The sequence below is a fragment of the Culex pipiens genome, chromosome 1, assembly GCF_016801865.2.
Source record: "Culex pipiens pallens isolate TS chromosome 1, TS_CPP_V2, whole genome shotgun sequence".
Classification (NCBI taxonomy): Eukaryota; Metazoa; Arthropoda; class Insecta; order Diptera; family Culicidae; genus Culex; species Culex pipiens.
The window spans coordinates 68,902,238-68,925,369 of NC_068937.1; the positions used below are offsets into that span (position 1 = coordinate 68,902,238).

At 45.2% G+C, this 23,132-nt stretch overlaps 2 protein-coding genes across 2 annotated transcripts in view; both read left to right on the forward strand.

Annotated features, from left to right (window-relative positions):
• The window catches only part of LOC128093327 (uncharacterized), a 481,727-nt gene that overhangs the window by 455,017 nt on the left and 3,578 nt on the right, over positions 1 to 23,132 (forward strand). The window lies entirely within an intron of this gene.
• LOC120424739 (uncharacterized) lies at positions 1,207 to 7,944 on the forward strand. The gene has a single exon (XM_052711718.1). It carries the CDS (start codon positions 1,207 to 1,209, stop codon positions 7,942 to 7,944), a length of 6,738 nt encoding a protein of 2,245 aa, XP_052567678.1.

Sequence of the window (23,132 nt, forward strand, 5' to 3'; positions counted from 1 at the left end):
TAAAACACGCGGTTTAACTTAGCGAATAGAAAAATAGCGTGTAATCTCGTTTGGTTTTTGTCACAGACTGGTAGCGGAAGTGCAGCTGTCAAACAGCAGCAGCCCGCGTGTGCCCAGTGGGCTTGAGCGTCGTAGGGGCGAACAGAGTGCGGTGGTTGCCAACTTATCACTCCACAGGTGTCGTTAACTCGACAAAAATTGTGGGGTATGCTTGAGCTGTTGCAGGCACCGCGACTGGTGTGGGTGACTTTAATCTTCACAGCACCGAGTGGGGAAGTCACAAGACAGACCCTCAAGCATATCTGATACATGAACTGTGCGACGACTTCCAGATGACAGCAAAACAGGGACTAAACAGGGACAAGGAAGTTACGCGGATTGCAACACCACCAACGCCAACCACGTCCGGTACGAAGGCGAGTGCCATCGACTTGTCGCTGTGTTCCAACAGTCTGGCAGTTCTTTGTGACTGGAACGTGCTTCAAGATCCTCGTGGCAGTGATCATTTTTCGATCGCTATTCTGAAATCTGAATCTTCCGGACGTCGCCAAGCAGCGTCTGTTGAATCTGTTCAACACGTTAGTGGAGCAGAACATAATTCCACACGAATGGCGACAGGTCCGGGTGGTTGCCATTCAAAAGCCCGGTAAGCCGGCGTCCGACTACAACTCGTATCGTCCAATCAGCTTGCTGTCGTGTCTACGCATGTTGCGAGCACACCGTGCCGACTGCGCTGACTGCGCCGACCGTGCCCCTCGGATCATCGCCCAAACGCTACCCAGCAAAAAGACTATAGTAAGATCGGTCACGTTGACAATGTCACGCTGACACCGTACGTAGAGATAGAGACAAAACAAAAATTTCCATTATCATTCCTCAATCAGATACGAGAAGGAAATTACTGATTGATTTTGCGGTAACTAAAAATTATATAATATTTGAAGCTGAATTTAACTTATTTGTATTTAGATTTAAGCTATTGATTATCAGCTCCATCCGTCGTCTGCTGACGAATTTACTCTGTTTGCGACAGATTAGAACTAGGAGACTAAATGTGAGTAAAAAAATGAATTCTGTTGGGCAAAACATTAATTGGACTAAATACACATTTCAGCTTCGAGCTACACTGCTTAAAAAAAGCGTTTGCTAAAGATCCTCCGAAAACTTATTTGTCGTCGCGAACAGAAACTCGAAGATTTATTTATGATGGCCTCTAATCCCCGTAAGTCGTTCGTTCGCCAGACCCGCTCGATGACGCGCGCGGCTCAAGAAGCAGCTAACCTCCAAATTGGAGACGCTCGAGATGATGCAGCGAAACCGTTCGAGCCGTCTGTCGTCGAACCGGAGCGAGGGGATGAGCAGGATTGCGCTGGATGTACCAGGCCGAACAACGCCGAGCTGTACATGGTGCGGTGTGAAAAGTGCGAGCTGTACTTCCACTTCTCGTGCGCGAACGTCACCACCGCAACCGTCAATCGGCCGCCGTTTGTGTGCCGTACTTGTGTGCCCTTTCGGCCAAGATCTGCCCGTTCATCTGGCTCCCATGTGAGCAGTACTCGTTCGGCACGAATTGCCCTAGAACTGCAGCAGATGGAGGAGCAGTTCCGGATCCAGGAAGCGCTCACGAAGGAACGACTCGCGCAGTTGGAGCGACAGTACCTGTACAGCTCGAAGAAGTACGCGCTTCTTCGGGAACAGGAAGAAGAAGATGGGGGACGTAGTGTCCGTAGCAGAGACAGCCGCGCTTCGACGAGCAGGGTTGAGAAGTGGATCAATGCTCAGGCTGAGACCGGGAACACCGGTCCAGGCGTCAACAAGGAGACGACCGAGTCTGACGATCACGTCCAGCCACTGAGTGAGGACAAGGCCGATAGTCTGCACGTGAAGTTCACGTCTACTCCGCTCGCTTCGCCAAATGCTTCGTTCAACGAATCGCCGTACGTTTCCCTCTCCATTTCCTCCCTATTGCCGGACAGTCTCGAGGAAAGCAGCGAAAAGTCGATCCCTGAGGGACCCAAGGACCCCGGGCAGACCGCGGCTGAAACTCCATCCAGCGAGGTTCCAGAACCACCTACCACCATGGAAAGCATCCTCAAGCTGCTGCAAATTTCACTGGGGAAGCCGCAGAACACCGGTGCTATCCCGAAGATCCTGAAAGTCACCTCGACCGCATTCGAGGAGTGGCGAAACAGCATGCAGCGGAAGGATCTCGACCCGATTCCGGAAGAGCAAAATGAAGAGGCGAAGAAAAACGAGCAAAACTTGCTTGTGCTCCTTCAGCAGCTCGAGGATCAGCGCGCCGAAGACCAGCAGTTGCAGCGCCAGCGGGAAGAGCAGCTCAAACGCAAGCTGCAGCAGCAAGAACGTGAGCAAGCGAAGCAGAAGCAAGAACTGCAGCGTCGACTTCAGCAGGTGGAAGCAGAGCAGAAGGAAGAAATGCAGCGTTTACTGCAGCAGCAACAACGCGAGCTGGCCGAGCAGAAGCGGGAACTGAAACAGCGTCTCAAGGAGCAGAAGCAACAGCAAGCCAAGCAGCAAGAAGAGCTTGACCGTTTGCGAGAGCTCGAGAGGCTGCAAAAGCTGGCAGAATCTCGGGACAAGAACACCTCGTCGGCGGCGGGCCGCAACGGCACGGTCGAAAACAACAAAAGCCGATCAACAGAAAGCATCCGATCAGGAACAACATCTGTACCAAGCGTTGACGATGTCCTGCCACCTCCATCTAACGAGCGATCTCGCGCCTCTGCAAACTTTGGCAGTTCTTCCGTAAGGAGCTCTCGATCTTCATCTTCAAGGTCGTCTACTTTGACAACACCGTCGGTCGTACCTTCCGTTGAATCATTCCCCTCTCTCGTGCCGCCGCTGCCGGCACCGCCTCCGTACCAAGGACCGACTTCGCAGCAGATTGCTGCACGTCAGGTGGTTAACAAGGAGCTCCCAGTTTTCACAGGGAATCCTGTTGACTGGCCGATCTTTATCAGCAGTTATCACCACTCTACGCTGACGTGCGGATACACCGACAACGAGAACCTGTTGCGACTGCAGCGTGCGATCCAGGGGAGGGCGAGAGAAGAAGTGAGCAGCCTGCTCCTCAATCCGTCGACGATACCGCAATTGCTAACCTCTCTGAAGCTGCTGTACGGACGACCGGAGCAGATCGTTCACACGATGATCGAGAAAGTACGCGCGACCCCCGCGCCGAGAGCGGACAAGCTGGAGTCTCTCGTCTCGTTCGGTCTGGTGGTCCACAATCTCTGTGGGCATTTGAAGGCTATTGGCATGGAGAAGCACCTATCGAACCCCATCTTGCTGCACGAGCTCGTTGCCAAGTTGCCTTCCAACGTAATGTTCAACTGGGCACTCTACCAGGAGCAACTGCCAGAAGTGGACCTCAACGTGTTCGGCGACTACATGTCGAAAATAGCGACCGCTACCAGCGGCGTGACATTGTTCGCTGCGAAGGCTGCCAAGGACGATTTCCGGCCCAAGAAGGAGAAGGCGGCGTACGTCAACACGCACTCGACTGCCGAGCAAGGTCGGCGCAAGGGTGACGACGAGATCAAGGAGAAGCCGACGGACCGTCCGTCTTCGAACATCAAGGTGTGCCCGATGTGCGACAACAGCGGCCATTTGGCGGCCAACTGCTCGAAGTTCAGCAAACTTTGTCTCGACGACCGTTGGAAGCTGGTCAAGGAGAAAAGACTTTGTCGTCGCTGTCTGGTTGCCCACTCGCGCTGGCCGTGCAAAAGCGATCCCTGCGGAGTCCAAGGTTGCCAGAAGAAGCATCATCCGCTGCTCCACTACGAACAAGCACCCACGGAAGCGAAGCGCAGCGAGCCCGCAACGAGCGGCGTAGTCGCACTGCACCGTCAACCGACGATATCAACGTTGTTCCGTATGTTGCCTGTCACGTTGTACGGAAAGAAAGGGAAAGTAAACACGTTCGCCTTTCTCGATGACGGCTCGTCGGTGACACTCCTGGAGCGGAAGTTGGCGGCAACCCTTGGCCTGGAAGGAAAGCAAGCATCTCTGTGCATCCACTGGACATCCGGCATCAAGAAGAACTTCTCGGAGACGCGGGAGGTTGAGCTGGAGATTTCTGGCGCTGATCGTCCGCAGCGGTTCGTCGCGTCGAACGTGTACACGGTGGACAAGCTCGGACTTCCGGAACAAACGATGGACGTCGCGGCCATGGCGGAAGAGTTCGCGTATCTGCAGGACCTGCCGCTATCGAGTTTGCAGTCTGCGGTTCCCGGAATACTCATCGGTCTGAACAACGTGCACCTGCTCGCAACACTGAAGCTGCGGGAAGGACGCAAAGGAGAACCGATCGCTACCAAAACGCGTCTCGGTTGGACGGTCTACGGGAGTATGCCGGCGGCTACAAAGTCTTTCGCCCATCGCCAGTTCCACATCTCTGAGGAACAAGCCGAAGTTGACCTGCACGAATACGTCAAGAGCTTCTTTGCGGTTGAAAGCCTCGGAGTCATGGCAGTACCGAGCGAGGAGAGCGTCGACGATCAGCGTGCCAACAAGATTCTGTCCGAAACTACCAAACGAGTCGAAGGTGGGCGGTTTGAAACTGGCCTTCTCTGGAAACAGGACTACGTGGAGTTTCCGGATAGCAGACCGATGGCGGAGAAGCGGATGAAGTGTTTGGAGCGACGCCTGGGACGAGATCCGGCACTGTACGATCAAGTTCGAAAGCAGATCGCGGACTTCCAGTCGAAAGGTTTTGCGCACAAGGCGACCGCTGCGGAACTGGACACTTTTGACCCTCGCCGGACCTGGTATTTGCCCCTCGGAGTAGTACTGAACCCAAAAAAGCCCGGCAAAGTGCGCGTGATCTGGGACGCGGCTGCCAAGGTCGACGGCGTGTCCCTGAATACCATGCTGTTGAAGGGGCCCGACCTGTTGACGCCGCTGCTGTCCGTGCTTTTCCAGTTCAGGGAGAGACAGGTCGCCATCTGCGCAGACATCGAAGCCATGTTTCACCAGGTGAAGATTCGGGAACCCGATCGCAGCGCGCAGCTGTTCCTGTGGAGGGATTCGCCGGACAAGCCGCTGGAAACCATGGTGACCGACGTCGCTATCTTTGGGGCGACGTGCTCCCCAGCCCACTCGCAGTACGTGAAAAATCTCAACGCTGACGAACACGAAGCAGATCACCCGAAGGCGGCAGCAGCGATTCGCAACAAGCACTACGTCGACGATTACCTCGACAGTGTCGATACCGCGGACGAAGCAGTTGCGATGGCGCTAGAGGTAGCCGAGGTTCACGCGAAAGCCGGATTCCACATCCGGAACTGGATCTCGAACGACAAAACCGTGCTGGCGCGGATCGGAGCGGTCAACCCTACGACGGTCAAGAACTTCGTGATCGAGAAGGAGAACGGATTCGAGCGTCTGCTGGGAATGGTGTGGCTGCCCGACGAAGACATGTTCTCGTTCGCACTGAGCCTGCGAGAGGACAACATGAAGCTGCTGACTGGAGAGGTGGTGCCGACGAAGACCCAGCTGCTGAGCATCGTGATGAGCATCTACGACCCGAACGGGTTAGTCGCCGTCTTCGTCATCCACGGAAAAATACTCGTGCAGGACGTGTGGCGATCCGGCGTCGGTTGGAAAGACAAAATCCCGGAGAAGCTCATCGGACGGTGGAAGCAGTGGATCGCGCTGCTGCGCAAAATCGAAACGGTGAGAGTTCCACGTTGCTATTTCAAGGATTACGAACCAGCCAGCCTGAAAACGTTGCAACTCCACGTGTTTGTCGACGCCAGCGAGCAAGCTTACTCCGCGATGGCATACTTTCGGCTGGAGGATCGCGGCCAAGTCCGGTGCTCACTGGTGGCAACCAAAACGAAGGTCGCACCTCTACAGCCGCTTCCCATCCCACGTCTCGAAGTTCAGTCGGGCGTAACTGGATCGCGCTTGCGGAAGACCATCGAGGACGGACACTCACTCCCTATTTCGAAGGTCGTTTTCTGGTCGGACTCCAAGACGGCACTGCAGTGGATCAGGTCAACCGACCTCCGCCGATTTCGCCCGTATGTGGCGTTCCGGGTCAACGAGATCCTGTCACTGTCCAAGGCCGCCGAGTGGAGATACTGTCCATCGCGCATGAACGTCGCCGACGAAGCTACGAAGTGGGGTAAAAAGGGACCAACTTTCGACCCCGACGCGCAAGTTTACGTCTGCCACAAGTTCATTTACGATCAGGAAGAAGACTGGCCCGAAGACTGTCTCGAGCGGGTTGAGGCGACGGAAGAACTCAGGCCAGCGTTCATGTTCAGCCACTTCGTGGTCAAGCCCATCATTCGACTGGAGCTGTTTTCGCGATGGGAACGCCTGCTGAGGATGGTCGCCTACGTTCATCGCTTTCTCGCGCGCAGACTGAAGCTGAAGCAGGAAACCTGTCCGGGCGCGCTGACACGTGAGGAGCTGCAGAAAGCCGAACGAAGCCTGTGGCGCTTGGCTCAATCCGACGCTTATCCGGATGAGGTCGCCACGCTGAACCAGAACCTGCTAGTGCCAGCCGAGAAACGGGAGTGTCTGGAGACGTCGAGCAGCATATTGAAGTTGTCCCCTCTGCTGGACGACAGCGGAGTGCTTCGAGCTGGAAGTCGCTTGGAGGCCGCCGAGTTCGCCACGTTCGACGCCAAGTTTCCCGTGATTCTCCCAAACAAACATCGCGTGACCTGGCTGCTCGTGGACTCCTACCACCGAAGGTTTCGCCATGCAAACAACGAGACGGTGGTCAACGAGATCCGGCAGAAGTTCAACATCCCAAAGCTGCGGGTCCTGATCCGGCAGGTGGCAAACAAGTGCTGTTTCTGCCGCATAAAAAAGGCCATCGCGGTGGCACCCATGATGGCACCCCTTCCACGTGTGAGGTTGTCCCCTTTCGTGCGCCCGTTCACGTTCACGGGCGTGGACTACTTCGGCCCGGTCCTGATCAAGGTTGGACGCAGTGCTGCGAAACGCTGGGTGGCGCTTTTCACCTGCTTGACGATCCGCGCAGTTCACCTGGAGCTCGTCGCGAACTTGTCAACGGACTCGTGCAAGAAGGCAATCCGCCGGTTCATCGCGCGACGTGGAGCGCCGCAGGAGATATACTCGGACAACGGTACGAATTTCCAAGGAGCCAGCGGAGAGCTGTCGAAGGAATTAGCCAAGGTCAACCACAACGAACTCAGCAGCACATTCACCGACACCCACACCCAGTGGCGATTCAACCCGCCGGCCGCGCCGCACATGGGTGGCTGCTGGGAACGAATGGTAAGATCCGTGAAGGCTGCACTGGGCGTAATCCCGGTGGAACGCAAGCTGGATGAGGAGTCGCTGGTCACCCTACTAGCGGAAGCGGAGCATATGGTCAACTCGCGCCCCCTGACTTTCGTGCCGCTGGAGAGCGCAGACAGCGAGTCCTTGACCCCCAACCATTTTCTCATGCTGAGTTCGAGCGGCGTTCAGCAGGCCGTCAAGGATCCGGTCGGCGAAGGCGCGGCCATCAAGAACAGCTGGAACAGTATTCAGCACACACTGGACGAGTTCTGGAGCCGCTGGGTGAAGGAATACCTGCCGACGATCGCGAGAAGGACTAAATGGTTCGAAGAGGTGAGACCAATCAAGGAGGGCGATCTCGTGCTTGTTGTGGACGAAGGACATCGGAACGGGTGGCTGCGAGGACGCGTTGCAAGGACATATCCTGGTAAGGATGGCAGAGTACGTCGGGCGGATGTACAGACATCGAAGGGTCTGTTGCGAGAGCGAGCAGCCGTCAGGTTGGCTCTGCTGGACGTTGGTGACGCTGAGGATTCTGGTGCAGATCATCATGCGACACGTGGGGGAGGATGTTGCGAGCACACCGTGCCGACTGCGCTGACCGCGCCGACCGTACCCCTCGGATCATCGCCCAAACGCTACCCAGCAAAAAGACTATAGTAAGATCGGTCACGTTGACAATGTCACGCTGACACCGTACGTAGAGATAGAGACAAAACAAAAATTTCCATTATCATTCCTCAATCAGATACGAGAAGGAAATTACTGATTGATTTTGCGGTAACTAAAAATTATATAATATTTGAAGCTGAATTTAACTTATTTGTATTTAGATTTAAGCTATTGATTATCAGCTCCATCCGTCGTCTGCTGACGAATTTACTCTGTTTGCGACAGATTAGAACTAGGAGACTAAATGTGAGTAAAAAAATGAATTCTGTTGGGCAAAACATTAATTGGACTAAATACACATTTCAGCTTCGAGCTACACTGCTTAAAAAAAGCGTTTGCTAAAGATCCTCCGAAAACTTATTACATTTGTCGTCGCGAACAACGCAAGTTGCTGGAGAAGATGATCCTTGACCGCCTCGCTGTCTGACACGCAGTATGGCTTCCGGAAAGGCAAGGGAACAAGCGACTGTCTAGCCTTGCTGGCCACAGGGATCGACATAGCCCGTGGTTTAAAACAGCAAATGGCTTCTGTCTTTCTAGACATCATGGGTGCATTCGATTCAGTCTCCATCGAGGTGTTGGGAATAAAGCTGCGACGGAGCGGTCTCAATCCGACGATGTGCAACTTCCTCATCAACCTGTTGTCAGAAAAACACATGCACTTTGTGCAAGGTGATAGGGTGGGTCATTTTTTTTTCGAAAGTGCTCGAATCCGGCTGAAATATGGTCCATCTTGTAGAGGGTACCCATAGGGACTCTCATACCAAATTTGAGCTCATTTGGTTGAAAACTGGCTTGTCGCTCGGGGGTTAAAGTTTACATGGAAATTACTATGGGAAATGTGGGATTTTACTTCAAACATTCCTTTGTGGACCACCGATCAGTGTGGTACTCCTGGATATTAGCTCCTGAAAAGTGCTTTAAAAGTGCAAAAAAATGCCTCACGGCAAGAAAAAGAGGCGGTCCTCACCAGCAGGATCGGCAGATTTGAAGAAGCTAAAGAATGCCGAAGCGCTACCTGCAAAGCCAGGCAGTTTGAGCAAGGACGCTCAAAATTCGTCTGGAAACCAGTTCGCTACCCTCCCTGTAGACGTGAGCGAGAAGGAAGAGTTTGAACGACGGGAAAGGTTCCATCCATTTTTGTGAAAACATCGTCATCGGATTCGGTGCGAAAGTGGCTGACCGGGTTTATCATACGATCGGGATTTCCTGAACAACACAAAGATTGAATACTACAGCCATGACGATCCAGGTAAACGCCGCATGAAACAGATCCTCCGAGGCCTGTACGACATGGATGTGAGTGTGCTGAAAGAAGAGCTCAAAACTCTTAAATTGAACGTGATCGAAGTCTTCAAGATGACGAGACACAACAAGGACATTAAGTATCGTGATCAACTGTACCTGGTTCATCTCAAGGATCGACAACGCCGTCTGAGCTGAAAGCAGTTCGGGCAATTTTCAACATCATCGTGACTTGGGAGCGTTATCGTCCAGTGCACCGTGACGTGACACAGTGTTCGAACTGCTTGCAGTTTGGACATGGTGGAAGAAACTGTTTTATCAAGAGTCGTTGTGCAACTTGCGGAGGTGAGCACAAAACTCAAGCTTGTGAAACAATCAACGAGAACATCAAAGCGAAATGCTTCAATTGCGGCGGCGACCATTCTACCAAGAATCGGAGCTGCCCAAAACGTGCTGAGTTTGTAAAAAATCGGCAGCAAGCGACGACGAGGCACCAACCAAATCGTCGCAAAACATCACCAGCATACACGGACGTGGATTTTCCTGCTTTGGCGTCGCCAGTAGCAGGATCTGTTCGAGTGGTTCCAAATCTGCAGCCATTGCCGTTGAATCAGCGACAAAAAGTTGCAGAGAATACAACACCTCCAGGCTTCAGTCAGCAACCGAGGGAAAACCAACCAGCATCAACGGATGAAGGCAGTAGTAACCTGTTTTCACCACAAGAACTTTTGAACATTTTCATCGAGATGACAACAACACTGCGTGGTTGCGAAACTCGCCAGGAACAAGTAAGAACGCTTGGAGCATTCATCTTAAAATACAGTTCGTAGTTGACTCGTTCTAGTGATTTTGAATATTTCAATAATTTATTTTTTTAGTTTAAAGTTAGGATTAGTTGTTAAATTGATTTTATTTTCTTTTTCTTTTTTACCCAAATGTATTCTATTCAATGCAATTGTAAAACAATTGTAAAACAATTTGAAGTAAATAAAATAAATGTGAACAGTTAATAATAAAACGAAAAATACAACATAGATGAATAGCATTAAGCCATACCACTTAGCATGTAAAAGAAATGGAATTATTATAAGAAAGTTCAATAAATACATATTTAATTTAAAAAAATACTTCAAATGCTCCTACAAGCTAAGCGACAAACTTAAGTCCACACTTACACTAGGTAGCCGTGTCGGGGGTGGTCCAAGGAACATTTATCTCTAAGGGTTCATGGTCATCCGTTCAACCCTGAGCTTGCGCAAAGCCGAAACATCCGGCGACGCCGGAATTCTTCAAAATCTCAGTTTTAACGGTCAACGCATGCTACAAACTATGACAAAAGCATGTTTGAATGAATGGAAAACGCGACGCCAAACGTCAACTCATTGTTTGGAAGCTAATGTGAGGGTTTGCGCTTTTCCAACAATGTGTTTTTTTCTTGAAAAATAAAATGGTTTTCAATAGGCAATTTGAAAATAAACATGGCCTCCGAACCCGAGTTCGTCGTTGAACGGGTCTTTGCAATGAGAACTCGGCGCTAAAAGGTCCAGTTTCAGATCAAGTGGAAGGGTTGCGAGCTTTCTGAAAACAACTGGGAACCGGAGGAAAATCTCAACTGCCAGGATCTTCTGGAGAAAATTGCAAGCGAGGAGGGAGAGAAGTGAAACTTTAATAAAATAACTTTAATTGGTCTAAACAATAAAAAATAAAAAAGCTATACTTTCTTAGTATTTTTTTTACAAATAGAAATATTATCCTGATAAACCGATGCTAACCGCTTCAATAAGGTCAATTAAACCATGTCCTGTCCATCCCGATGGCTCTTCCGGTGAACATCTCGCCGACGATGCCGCTGGACTTGCCAGACGAACCCTAAGCCGGCTATTCCGCTAGCCCTGTGCGTCGAGCAACCACTCCCCTCCACGAATTCCAACCGTAACACCTGTACATGTCCTGCCATCCCGATGACAACTCCGGTGAACTCCTCGTCGTCGATTCCGCTGGCCATGTGTGACAATTAACTGTTTCCGTCCACGATGTCCTACCACATAAAGGGATTTTTTTTATTTAATTGTGTTTCTTGCACACCTTAATTCGAATAATTCGCTATAGAAATAAGCATGAAAAAATATAATTAATTTATTATTTAATACAAAAAGTAAAAACTACAATTATGAACCTTTTTTGCTTCCAAACAGTGAGTTGACGTTTGGCGTCGCGTTTTCCATTCATTCAAACAATGCTTCTGTCATAGTTTGTAGCATGCGTTGACCGTTAAAACCAGTGTTGCGATTTTGAGCGCTCATCCGCTAATAAGCGAGCATTTTTCGCTCATTCGTGAGGAGGAGCGCGACGCGAGCTAGCTCACGTTTGCTCGTGCTCGTGTTTGCTCATTTATTTTATGAGCGAAAATGCTCATTGCTCGCGCTCGCGCTCATTTTTGCTCATTGAGCAAAATGAGCGGTATTTTTTAACCTGTAACTGTTCGAGGTTGTTGGCTAATCTTAATAATATTGGATGAAGTTATTTGTCATATTTTTTTGTTTTGAAACTTGTTTTGGAGTCAGAGTTAAGGGGTTAAGGTGTTACATTAAGATCTGTACACAGTAAAAAAAACCATAGAAATATTACATCTGGGAAGTACGTTTTTTATGTTAGAAGAATGCGTAATTTTACTTCTGAAAATGTGTAATTTTGCCACTTTTCTGGTGTAATGCAACTTTTTCAGTCTAAATCGAGGTAAAATTATAACATTCAAGAGGTAATATTATCCGCGCACCACCAAACCGAAGTGCGCAACAATTCTGTTGCGCGAAAAAATCTGTTGCGCCGAACAAAAATGTAGTAGTTTGTCGTTAGCGTGTATTTACATCAGCCTGTGGCGCAACAGCTTTGACAGGTTGCACTAGTATTTTGATTTTTGTCTGCTTTCACAATATTCAACCTTACAAAATTACAACTTCCAAATTTACACTTTTTTACTGTGTAGAAATAATTCGATTAATAAAAAAAAAGTTGATAATAGAGTGACACGTGAAAGTAAACTATTTAATAAAGCTGAAAAGTATCTTTTAATGAATACAAATATGTTTTCTTGGTAATACGTTTAGTCATGTTTTAATTCCTGGGCACCTCATCTTGTTTAATCAATTATTTGTAAATAATTTTGCATAATAAATGTCAAATCTGTGTCTTAGATAATTTTCACATCAATTATCTTATTTATATGCTGGAGTCGATCCAAATAAATAAATGAGAAATGAGCGTGCTCACAAGTAAAAACATGTTTTAATATAAAAAAAATCGATTGCCATCCTATTTACAGCTTATTTAAGACCTAAAAATTCCGTTCCTTGACAGTTTACTCTAAATTTGAAAGTTAAATAAGCTAAAAAGAGTGTCTGGGATTCTCAGCAAATTAAGACACTTTACTTGCGTGTCAGCCATTTTTCATTTAACGGGAAATCAATCAAAACTAGTTTCCTAAATTATCAAACTCTGAAAAAAATATATAGGCTGACAACATTAAAGTTTCATAAATTTACCATTACCACATTGATCACACAAAAACTGGGGTAGAAAAGTATCCCCCGCAATCCACCGCGATCAATTTTTGACAGTTCGACGCCAACGAATAATTTGATGAATTTACCGCGGTTAACCAAAATTAAATTACCAATGCAACTTTGATGAGTTCATGTCCCTTTTTCGCGATGAAATTATCTTCAAAAGTGGCAATCCAATTGGCCTGTGCCAGATTCATAAACAATACTAAAAATCTACCTGATTTGCTGATGAGCGCTCATTGAGCGCGAGCGCATGCGTTGAGCTTGAGCGAGCACGAGCTACCTGTTAAGTCCTCATGCTCATGAATGAGCGAGCACGGATTCTGGCTCGCTCGCTCATTCGCAACCCTGGTTAAAACTGAGATTTTGAAGAATTCCGGCGTCGCCGGATGTTTCGGCTTTGCACAATTTCAGGGTTGAACGGATGACCATTAGGGTGCCCAGAATATGGGACTTTTTCTCAAAACCTCGCTCCACAAGCTGAATATTGTTCCTTGACCTATTTTAGGACTCTGAGCCAAATATGAGCAAAATCGGTCAACATTTACCCATTGATACTCGGAGGTGAAGTTTGTATGGGAAAATTCGAAAAAATGTATGGAAACCCCAATTTTCTTACGGTTTGGTCTGCAGGGTGCTCTACTTCCATCCAAATATTCCCAAAAGTGAGATTTTCATTGGAAATTTAATGATCTACAACTTTGTAGAACATACCAAAGCTGTGAAACTCGCCCCTGAAAAGTTATTAGCGAATTAAAAAAGTAATTTTTGTATGAAAAACATATTTTTCACCAACTTTAGGCTCAGGTATCAATGGGTTAATCTCAACCAATTTCGCTCAAAATTTACACAGATGCTTAAAATTACCCAAAAAACCGTTTTTTGCTTGTGGAGCAGGGGGTCATTTTTTCTGGGCACCCTAATGACCATGAACCCTTAGAGAAAAATGTTCCTTGGATCACCCCCGACACGGCTACCTAGTGTAAGTGTGGACTAAAGTTTGTCGCTTAGCTTGTAGGAGCGTTTGAAGTAAAATCACACATTTCTCATAGTAGTTTCCATGTAAACTTTAACCCCCGAGCGACAAGCCAGTTTTCAACCAAATGAGCTCAAATTTGGTACAAGAGTCCCTATGGGTACCCTCTACAAGATGGACCTTATTTTAGCCGGATCCGAGCACATTCGAAAAAATTGACCCACCCTAATGGGTACCATCTTTGATCAAAAGAGAACATGGGGGAAGCACATCAACTACCTGAAGCAAAAGTGCCTGCAAAGAACTAATTTTCTGCGCAGCGTCTCTGGCAACCGGTGGGATGCTCATCCTTCTGACCTGCTTCGACTGTACAAGACAACGATACTCTCGGTGCTGGAATATCGACGTCGTCGTGCTATCATGTCGCACCCGTCATTTTGACGTTCCGAGAAAAACGCGTTTTAATGTTTGACCTAGAATATACAAAAACGAAAGCACGCAATGTAAACAATAACAAACACGTTTTGTTTGGCTGACCATTCTGTGCATTGTCCCGATGTTTGGTTGAAGTTGGTTGCTGGAGTCCCGAGTTATAATTAAAAATGTTTACGGTAGTCTAACTTGTACGTGCGTCAAACGCATTCTGACCTGAAATCCCTTTGCCCTTTGTCGCACTTACATCAATTTTCAGGGAGTGACAAGATAGCACGACAGGATTGAAACTTTTTTTTTTCTTTTGTATATGTAGAGTGACAAAAATTTTCGGAGCTTTTTTGGTTTTCATTGAATATCTCAGGATTGATATCAAATTTTGGGTATCTGTGAAGGTCAAAAGATGAGGCATTGTGAGCTGCACAAAATGGCGTTCTTAACTCAATTTGGCCCAAAATGCACGTACGACAAGTTAGCACGACGGCGACGATATGGCAGTTTCTGCTTCCAATCAGCTGCGAAATCACGCTTGTTGGTTCTCCAGCGGATACAGTACCGATGCCTTCGCATTGTCTTGGGATGCATGTACTCAACTCACACCATGACCCTCGAGGTCTTGGCGGGAGTGTTGCCTCAGCGAACTCGTTACTACGAACTGTCTTACCGGTTCCTGACCCGGTGTGATTACAGGAATAAACTAGTAATTGACAACTTTGAAACGTTGCTGAAACTTCACGTTGAGTCTTGGCGCATGCTTCTTTATTATGACTTTATGTCATCGTGGGATTGGAGCCCGAGCACAACGGTACAGCGCACGCCTCCATTAACCAGCAGCACCCTGATTGGCTTCGACACTTCCATGAAAACCGATACTCGCGGTATCCCAATCCTTCTTCTGCGGGGAGTTGTACCGTCGATCTTCGCATCAAAGTACAACCATGTTCCTCCAAACAACAGATTCTTCACCGACGGATCCAAGCTCGACGTATGTACGGGCTTCGGTGTTTATCAAGAATCTTATCAGCTTATCCAGGTTTTTAAACGAAAATGGCGTTCGAAAGGTGAACGCCCGAAATGTCAAAATCACGCAGTGGTACCAACATTACGAAAAAAGTGTGCCATGGCATGACAGCCACATTTTTTTTTCTAATGTTGGTGCTACTGCGCGATTTTGACATTTCGGACGTTCACCATTTGAACGCCATCTTCGCTTAAAAACCTCGATAACTTTCGGGTCTACTAGGGTGACCCTCTTAGTTAATAAATGCTACAAGGCAAGGGGATCGAGACATAAAACTCAATGGGGTGAGTGGGTGGTCCAAATAACTCCCTTTTGAACCTCAGGGTCGGCATAAATTATGCTCACGAGGCAGGAAAACACTGGTGTTCGTCTTGAGATAAACTCCTCGGTTTTCTCGTCAAATGGTCACTTTTATTGTCACGGCTTCCTCCTAAACCTGACCTTCTCCCTCCTGTCCTAACCCACTTCCTTATTGTCTATCTCCTACCTTGACACTTTCTCTTCTTTGTCCGTGGGCGGACCTGCTGCTCGGGGCCCCTCAGCTACTGCTGCCGCTGCTGCTGGATCGGGTGCGGGACATTTCGCCGAATGTCATTTCGCCGACGGTCATTTCGCCGAAGGTCATTTCGCCGAATGTCGTTTCGCCGCATGGGACGTTTCGCCGAATTGGACGTTTCGCCGAATTGACAAATAATCGTAAAATAAATGTATAAAATGGACACAAATTGTATTCAAATATTTTGAAAACGTATAATGTCCCCAAAAAGGTGATTTTACAATCTTTAAAAAAAATAATGTTTGTTTCTTAGTATCTTATTTTTATAAGTTTATGCATTATAACATGCATAAACAATCGCTTAAACAATAATCTAGTTGAAAAAAAAATGTGCGAGTTTTTGCATTCTTTCAAATATAAGCAGTTATATATTTACAGCAAACAATTTTAAATCATTTCTGTGAGTTTTTGCATTCTTGTTTTAATATATCATTTGAATTATTTCTTTGAGTTTTTGCGTTCTGTTAACCATGAGCAGTTCTTTTAATTTTCTGCTTACAATTTTGATAAATTTCTGTTAGTTTTTGCATTCTTTGTTTTTTAAGCATATTATTTGTATATTTTTTGTAAGTTTTTGTATTCTTTCTAACATGAGAAGTTCTTTTGATTTTCAGCATAACATAAAAAAAATCCGGTAGTTTTTGCATTCTTTGTTTACTGAGCATATTTTTTAAATTATTTCTGAGAGTTTTTGCATTCTTTCAAACATGAACAGTTTTTTTTATTTTCTGCTTATAGTTTTGATTATTTCTGTTTGTTTTTGCATTCTTTGTTTTTTAAGCAAATTATTTGTATGATTTTTGGGAGTTTTTGCATTCTTTCAAACATGAATAGTTCTTTTCATATTTAGCATAACATTTTGGAAATTTGTTGTTAGTTTTTGCATTCTTTGTATTTAAGCATATATTTTTAAATTATTTCTGTGAGTTTTTGCATTCTTTCAAACATTAGCAGTTCTTTTAATTGGCTGCTTATTATTTATATTATTTCTGTTTGTTTTTGCATTCTTTGTTTTTCAAGCAATTTATTTGTATAATTTTTGAGAGTTTTTGCATTCTTTCAATTATGAGCAGTTCTTTTGGTTTTCAGCAAACCATTTTGCAAAATTGCTGCTAGTTTTTGCATTCTATATTTTTGGCATACTTTTCAAATATTTCGATGAGTTTATGCATTATTAGTTTTTTAAGCATATTATTTCTATAATTTTTGTTAGGTTTTGCAATCTTTCAAACATGAGCAGTTTTTTTTATTTTTAGCATAGCATTTAGAAAAATTCCTGATAGTTTTTTTTGCATTCTTCATTTTTTAAGCAAATTATTTGTATTATTTCTGTGAGTTTTTGCATTCTTTGAAACATGAGACGTTCTTTACTTTTTAAATTATTATATTATTATCTTGCCACTCCTTCTCAAGTTTGCATGAGTGAATTACAAGATGGCACTGCAGCGAACAATTAGCATAAATTATACAAAAAAGTTAATTTTTATTCAATTCGGCGAAACGTCCATTCGGCGAAATGACTTTCGGCGAAACGACATTCGGCGAAATGACCGTCGGCTAAACGACATTCGGCGAAACGTACCAGATCCGCTGGATCTGCTGACGCGATCGCTGTCTCCGACCTCGGCCTGCTCGCGCTGCTCGCTGGCCTGGGGTGGCTTGTCGAGACCGTCGGCGTTCCGACGCACGGGTTGATGCTGCTGCAGCCTTCGCTTGACCCTCGTTTGCCTGCCCTCTGCGCGTCCTCGAGTGTGTTGACGGACTCGAGCTTCAGCTGTCCCCGAAGGTACCGCTGGTCTTGCCCGGTTTCCGGCGCAGGGGTTGTTGATGTAAGGCAGGTCTTCGGGTGTGGCTCGTGGTTCCCGGATGGAGGACTCACACGACTCAGCTTTGAGCGGCTGATCGCTGGTCGACACCGATTGTGCACGGTGGACGGGTTGGGGATACCACTGGCGAGCCACGGGTTGTTCCGGGAGATCCGAGTCGCGGATTCCGGCTTTTGTAGCTAAAACTACGGGGTCCTGTGATGAGATGGGGGAACAAGATGGCGGTTACACTGGGCGTTGGTTTCGGGGCACGGATCAGGGTTGTTGACGGGTTCGCGGGTTTACCTGGATGTCCTGGGGTGTCTTGCACGGTCCTTCCGTGTCCTCCGTGAAGTCCTTCTCCTTGGTGAGTCGCGGCACTTCACTTTATCACGCCGCGGAGCTTTAAGCGTAGCTCGGACGGCTTTCTTCGCGATCTGTACGACGCGTACACTTTCCGATACACCGGGCAAATGGCCGATCTACGGCAGGACATGGAACCGCGAACCTCTGATCCGGCGAAGTCCCATATTTCGCCCCATCATCATCATCATCCTTTTTGCCACGGCTACCAATCCTTGTGATCCTCTTCGGCCCTCTGGTGGTGGCTAGCGGCGTTACTCCTTCTCATTGGCGATCTCATACGAGGTGGTCGCGCTCGCTCTCCGTGGGTGACACAAACCGAATCGTCTCACTCTCAACGAACACACTCGCTAACCTGCCCCTGTGTCACTGGAATTCACTCACTACACACCCACTGGTTACAAGCTGTTCTTTAAGCTGAAGGACCCGAGTTCGGTTTTCGTCGCAGAGTTAGCCGCGGTTTGCTGCGCACTGCGAATCATCGAGACCATGCCACCTGACCACTACTTCATCTTCACCGATAGCTTTAGCTCTATTGAGGCTATCCGGTCTCTGAAGCCGACCAGGGAGTCTGCGTTTTTTCCTCACGAAAATACGCAAGACTTTAAACAACCTGGCGGCTCAGTCCTTCAGCATCACAGTGGTATGGGTCCGCGCTCATTGCTCGATTCCGGGTAATGAGAAAGCGGACTTGCTCGCCAAGAAGGGTGCTGAGAGTGGAGACATGTTTGAAAGGCCAATTAGCCTACAAGAATGCTACGGTTTTCCGAGGCAGCGTGCGCTTCTGGATTGGCAAAAACAATGGGACGACGACACTGCTCTCAAGAGTAAACAACATTGAATAGCACGTGGTTGGTCGTATTCTCATTCTCATCAAAAGTTGTATGCCTCCTTTCGTCGAGAAAATTGATGTGTAAATCTAAAATAGTTTTGAAATGGCGAAAGTAATTATTTTGAGTATCGTTTCAGATATTTTTTAGTAAATTTCAGAGCAAAAATTCAAATGTATTCAAAAAATTAGCATCATCAAAATCAAGATGGTGAGAATCAGAATGCGGCTCGTGCAAAGGCTGTGGTGCACTGAAGTCTACATTCAGGCTTATTCTTGCAAGTGGCAATAGATGGCGTTAGTGTATCACACGACATCGTGTGTAAAAACGATTATTTTTCCTGTGCGTGTACCATAAGCAATTTTAATAAGGTATCACCATGAGGTGAATATTAAATCGCCTTCTTACAAAAGGATGAAGTTAATCAAATTGCAAATATTTTTTGAAGTTTATGTCCCTCGGCTCTGACCAAAGTCGAGGGGGGGCAAAACAATAAAAAAATATAAATTTTGAAATTACAAGCCTAGGTTCACAATTTGGATGAAAAAAGTGTTTTAAAATGCATTTTACAGGCGTACTTTCCAATCATCAGTTTTGAAAATATCGAGGAATTGACGGATTTTTTTTTTCGCAAGCAAAAACCTTTTCGTGGGACTGTACATTGGTATTTCATGAAAATTTAAAATGTTTTCAAAGGAGTTCAAACATGCTAAATATGACTATAAACACGGGAAAATGCATTTTAACTGGTTTTCAGTTGATTAAACTTCAATTTTCATTAAAATTTTGAAGTATTTCGAATTTTTTTTTGCCCCCTGATTATTCAGGCCATCTTTGAAGGGGGGGGGGCGACATAAACATTGAAAAGTATTTGCAACGGCCTAATTTTTCAGTAACATAATGTTGCTACTCAGTAAGAATTTTGGCTATAGCCTCGAGTCGTTTTTGGCACGATCTCGACTGTAACTTTTTTTTAAATTTCATCGGTAAAATATAGATTGCAAAATGATTGTATATATACAGAAAAAAAAAAAATCCGATGGTAAAATCGCATCCAAAAGCATGCACATCACCTTCGTCAAAATAAATACCTAATATTACACACTGCATGTACATTTTTTGCAAACACAAAAAAAAAATTGCAACCGACTGGATTCAAACCCAGCACCAACAGTAAGGACTGGCGCCTTAGCCCATTCGGCCATCAGACCGATGAAAAACTGTTAGGATAAACGCATATATGAGCTTGACATTTCGGTCAAGTAGGTTTCCCATACTGATGGGCTACTATTTCAGGGTGTAAAATCACATAAAATTGCATAAAATAATGCAATATTTATTTTACACCCAGGCCTTTTACACGCAGTTGGATTACAACTTTTTTAGCTGTGTGGTTAAAGCAGCTAAAAATAAATGAATTGTTGAACAACAACAACATTTCGAGTTAGCCTAACAATTTAGCAACCATCGTGTCGAAGGTGATTTGTTTTATAAACTCCATCACTCGTTTCAGTCGGGAAATAACTTATGGTAATTGTTCAATCTATAAAACATAAAAGTTTATAAATTATTCCAGTTTTCGAAAACTGAGGCTCTAACGGAAACTAAGTTGTAGCACAGCTACTTCGTAAGCTTCGTCCCTCAGCACGTGGTGAGTAGATAACTGTCAAAATTGCCAATTTTATTTTTCGGTCTGATGCAGTTGTTGAATTCAACGTTGAAGCAAAGAAGGAAACAAGGTTTTTTTCCAAATCTTTTAAAATAATAATGACTGAAGATGTCATTTTAAAATAATGTAATCGGAATAAAAACTGTAGCTTAGTTTCAATAAAGTAAAAAAATACAAAACCTTTTTATTTGCATATTTTTCTTTCCTATTCATAGGGATTAATTTCAAATAATAAATTAAACCTGTTAACCCTCTAACGCCCATGGTAGCAGAACATAAATGAAATAACTTGAAGAAAAATGTATTTTTCAACCTGATTTAACTGCTGCACAGCTTTGCATATAATGTTATCTGTCAGCCAGTGAAGATTCATCCATGTTGGTCAATTCTATGTCAAATTAAGCGTGTCAAGTTGAAAAAGTACTTATTTGAATGACTATGTAAACCATCTTTTGTCACTAGAAAGGTCTGTGTCGCAAAGCACAATTAAAATAGCCGTAGTAAAACCAAGGTGATCAAGATTTTTGGGTGAAGCTCGAAGTCAAGGACGCTTGCTACATCAACCAAGCGAGTGGATGTGGCATTCGAAATGATTACGTGAGTGAAACTACTCTCACAGAATTATGACATCTCTCGTGATTCATAGACGTTTCAAAACGTCGTTTGGAATAGTGCTGTAGTCAAGATGAGTTTACTTACTTTTTATTGCCCAATTTTTTCCAGTTTGTAATCCTTTCAAGTATTGTTCCGTATCCTCGGAGCATATTTTTGATAACCGTTTGTTGATATGATTCCACCTAGCGCCAACATTACGTATATCAAACACATCAAACACGTTTTCTAAGTTGGTAAGATTTTTGAATTCAGATTCATTGTTCACTTCCTCATTGGTTGTGTTGATTAACTGCCCTGCAACCAATTTGGCACAAATTCCACTCAATACAATTACGAATACTTTAAACATTTTCATTTTTCCTCCTGCAATCAGCTTAAATCTAAATATGGAGCAACACTTTTCAAGCCAATTTCACTTTTGCTCCAATAAGATTGTTCATCACTGTTATCACCACAGTCACAAATGTTGCAGCATGTTATCCAACAGCACAAGACATGAAAACTTTAGTTTACTCCGAATTATTTGCGCGCACCCTTCCGAACAAAACCCGTTGGCAGTTGAAGCCGGATGACTTAACATAGAGACGAACGAAAGTGAACTGAACGAGTGTCGAGGCGGCGATCCACACCATTCTCAGCATTTCACGTGTTTGCTTACCTTATTACAGCATACACAACGGTTTCATAAAAAAACGCTGACGAAAAAGCTTAACCGGGCTGAGAGTTACATTGTGGGTTTGTGTTGTATGAAAGTATAAGTTAAATTATTTTCAAATTTTACACTGAAACTTTCATTTCCCTTATTTGTAGTTTGTTTGACGTGTATGGTCACTTGAGTAATATTATACAATATATTGTAGACTAGTGCGTACGACTACAGTGACATCCATCAGCTGGGTTTCCAGCTATTTATTATATATGGTATATGGTATGATTTCACGGTTGTTCACTATTGGGTATATAATGTTTCTTAAGCTATTGCCATTGCTCAGAGAGTGATGTCACAGCTTGTGGAGAGAAGAAAAACTGAAACCTTTACCAGTTGGTAGTTATTGGCAAAACTTTAAATAAGTAACAATAAAAATTAAACTCTTCAACGCCGTGGAAAGTCGTGACTGGTTTTGGCCTATCGGTTAATATAACACTTAAATATTGTTCTCTAATTTCGGATTGGGATGTATTTATAATTACCCAAAATCTTTTCAAAATTTATTTAAAAAATATGTTGGATTTTGAAAAAATCTATCTTTATCCAAGTAAATGATTCTTCAATAAACTACTTGGTGTTTTGGGTGGAGAGGAGGATGATAAAGAACTTAAAAAGCTATCTGTAGAAACAACGTTGAGCGTGGGGGAAATGGGGGGGGGGGGGGGGATGATTTATAAATTTCCAATCTGAAGGCCAAGTGGTTTATGTACCGTCAGTGGGGGTGACTATGGGTCAAAAAACGTATTTTCTTAATAACAAACACAATTTAAATAACATCGAAAATCTTTCAACGTAGATTTGTTCTTAGATAGTTTACTAACATTTTAGCAAAATATGGTGGATTTTGATGAACACTACCATAAATGCCAATAGTTTGAAAATTTACCCAATCTCACCCCTTAGAGGGGGTCACATTGGGCCAAATGAAACTAAAATGATGCTCAAATACAACGATATGGTAAAAACAAGTAATCCAACAGTGTTTCTTGTTCGAGGGAATCGTATTGACATGCTACAATGTTTGAAGTGGAGATTTTCAAACATTTGGGTAGTTTTCGAGCAATTCCAACAAAAATATTAGAAAAATGATATTTTGAGAAATCATTTTTGGCCAAAAACGTACCTCAACTTTAGACAGCTGCCAAAATAACAGGATTTGTTCTAGGAACGAGATTTTTTCAGCGAAGTCATCTTAAGATGTCCCCTACGCAACCCTTTTCACAGAATCCGTAATATTATCACTTTGACTCGATCTCACCCCCCAGACCCAATGTCACCCCCACTGACGGTACCTGAATTTAACTGATATTTTCACAAAAAAGTTATCAGATCATTCATAAAACATAACTCTTGAATTTCGTTGGGTTCAGCTCGTGAAGTCATTATTTTGTA

Excerpts from the sequence above, each read along its gene's own strand:
- LOC120424739 (XM_052711718.1), top strand. The coding sequence starts at position 1,207 with ATGGCCTCTAATCCCCGTAAGTCGTTCGTTCGCCAGACCCGCTCGATG.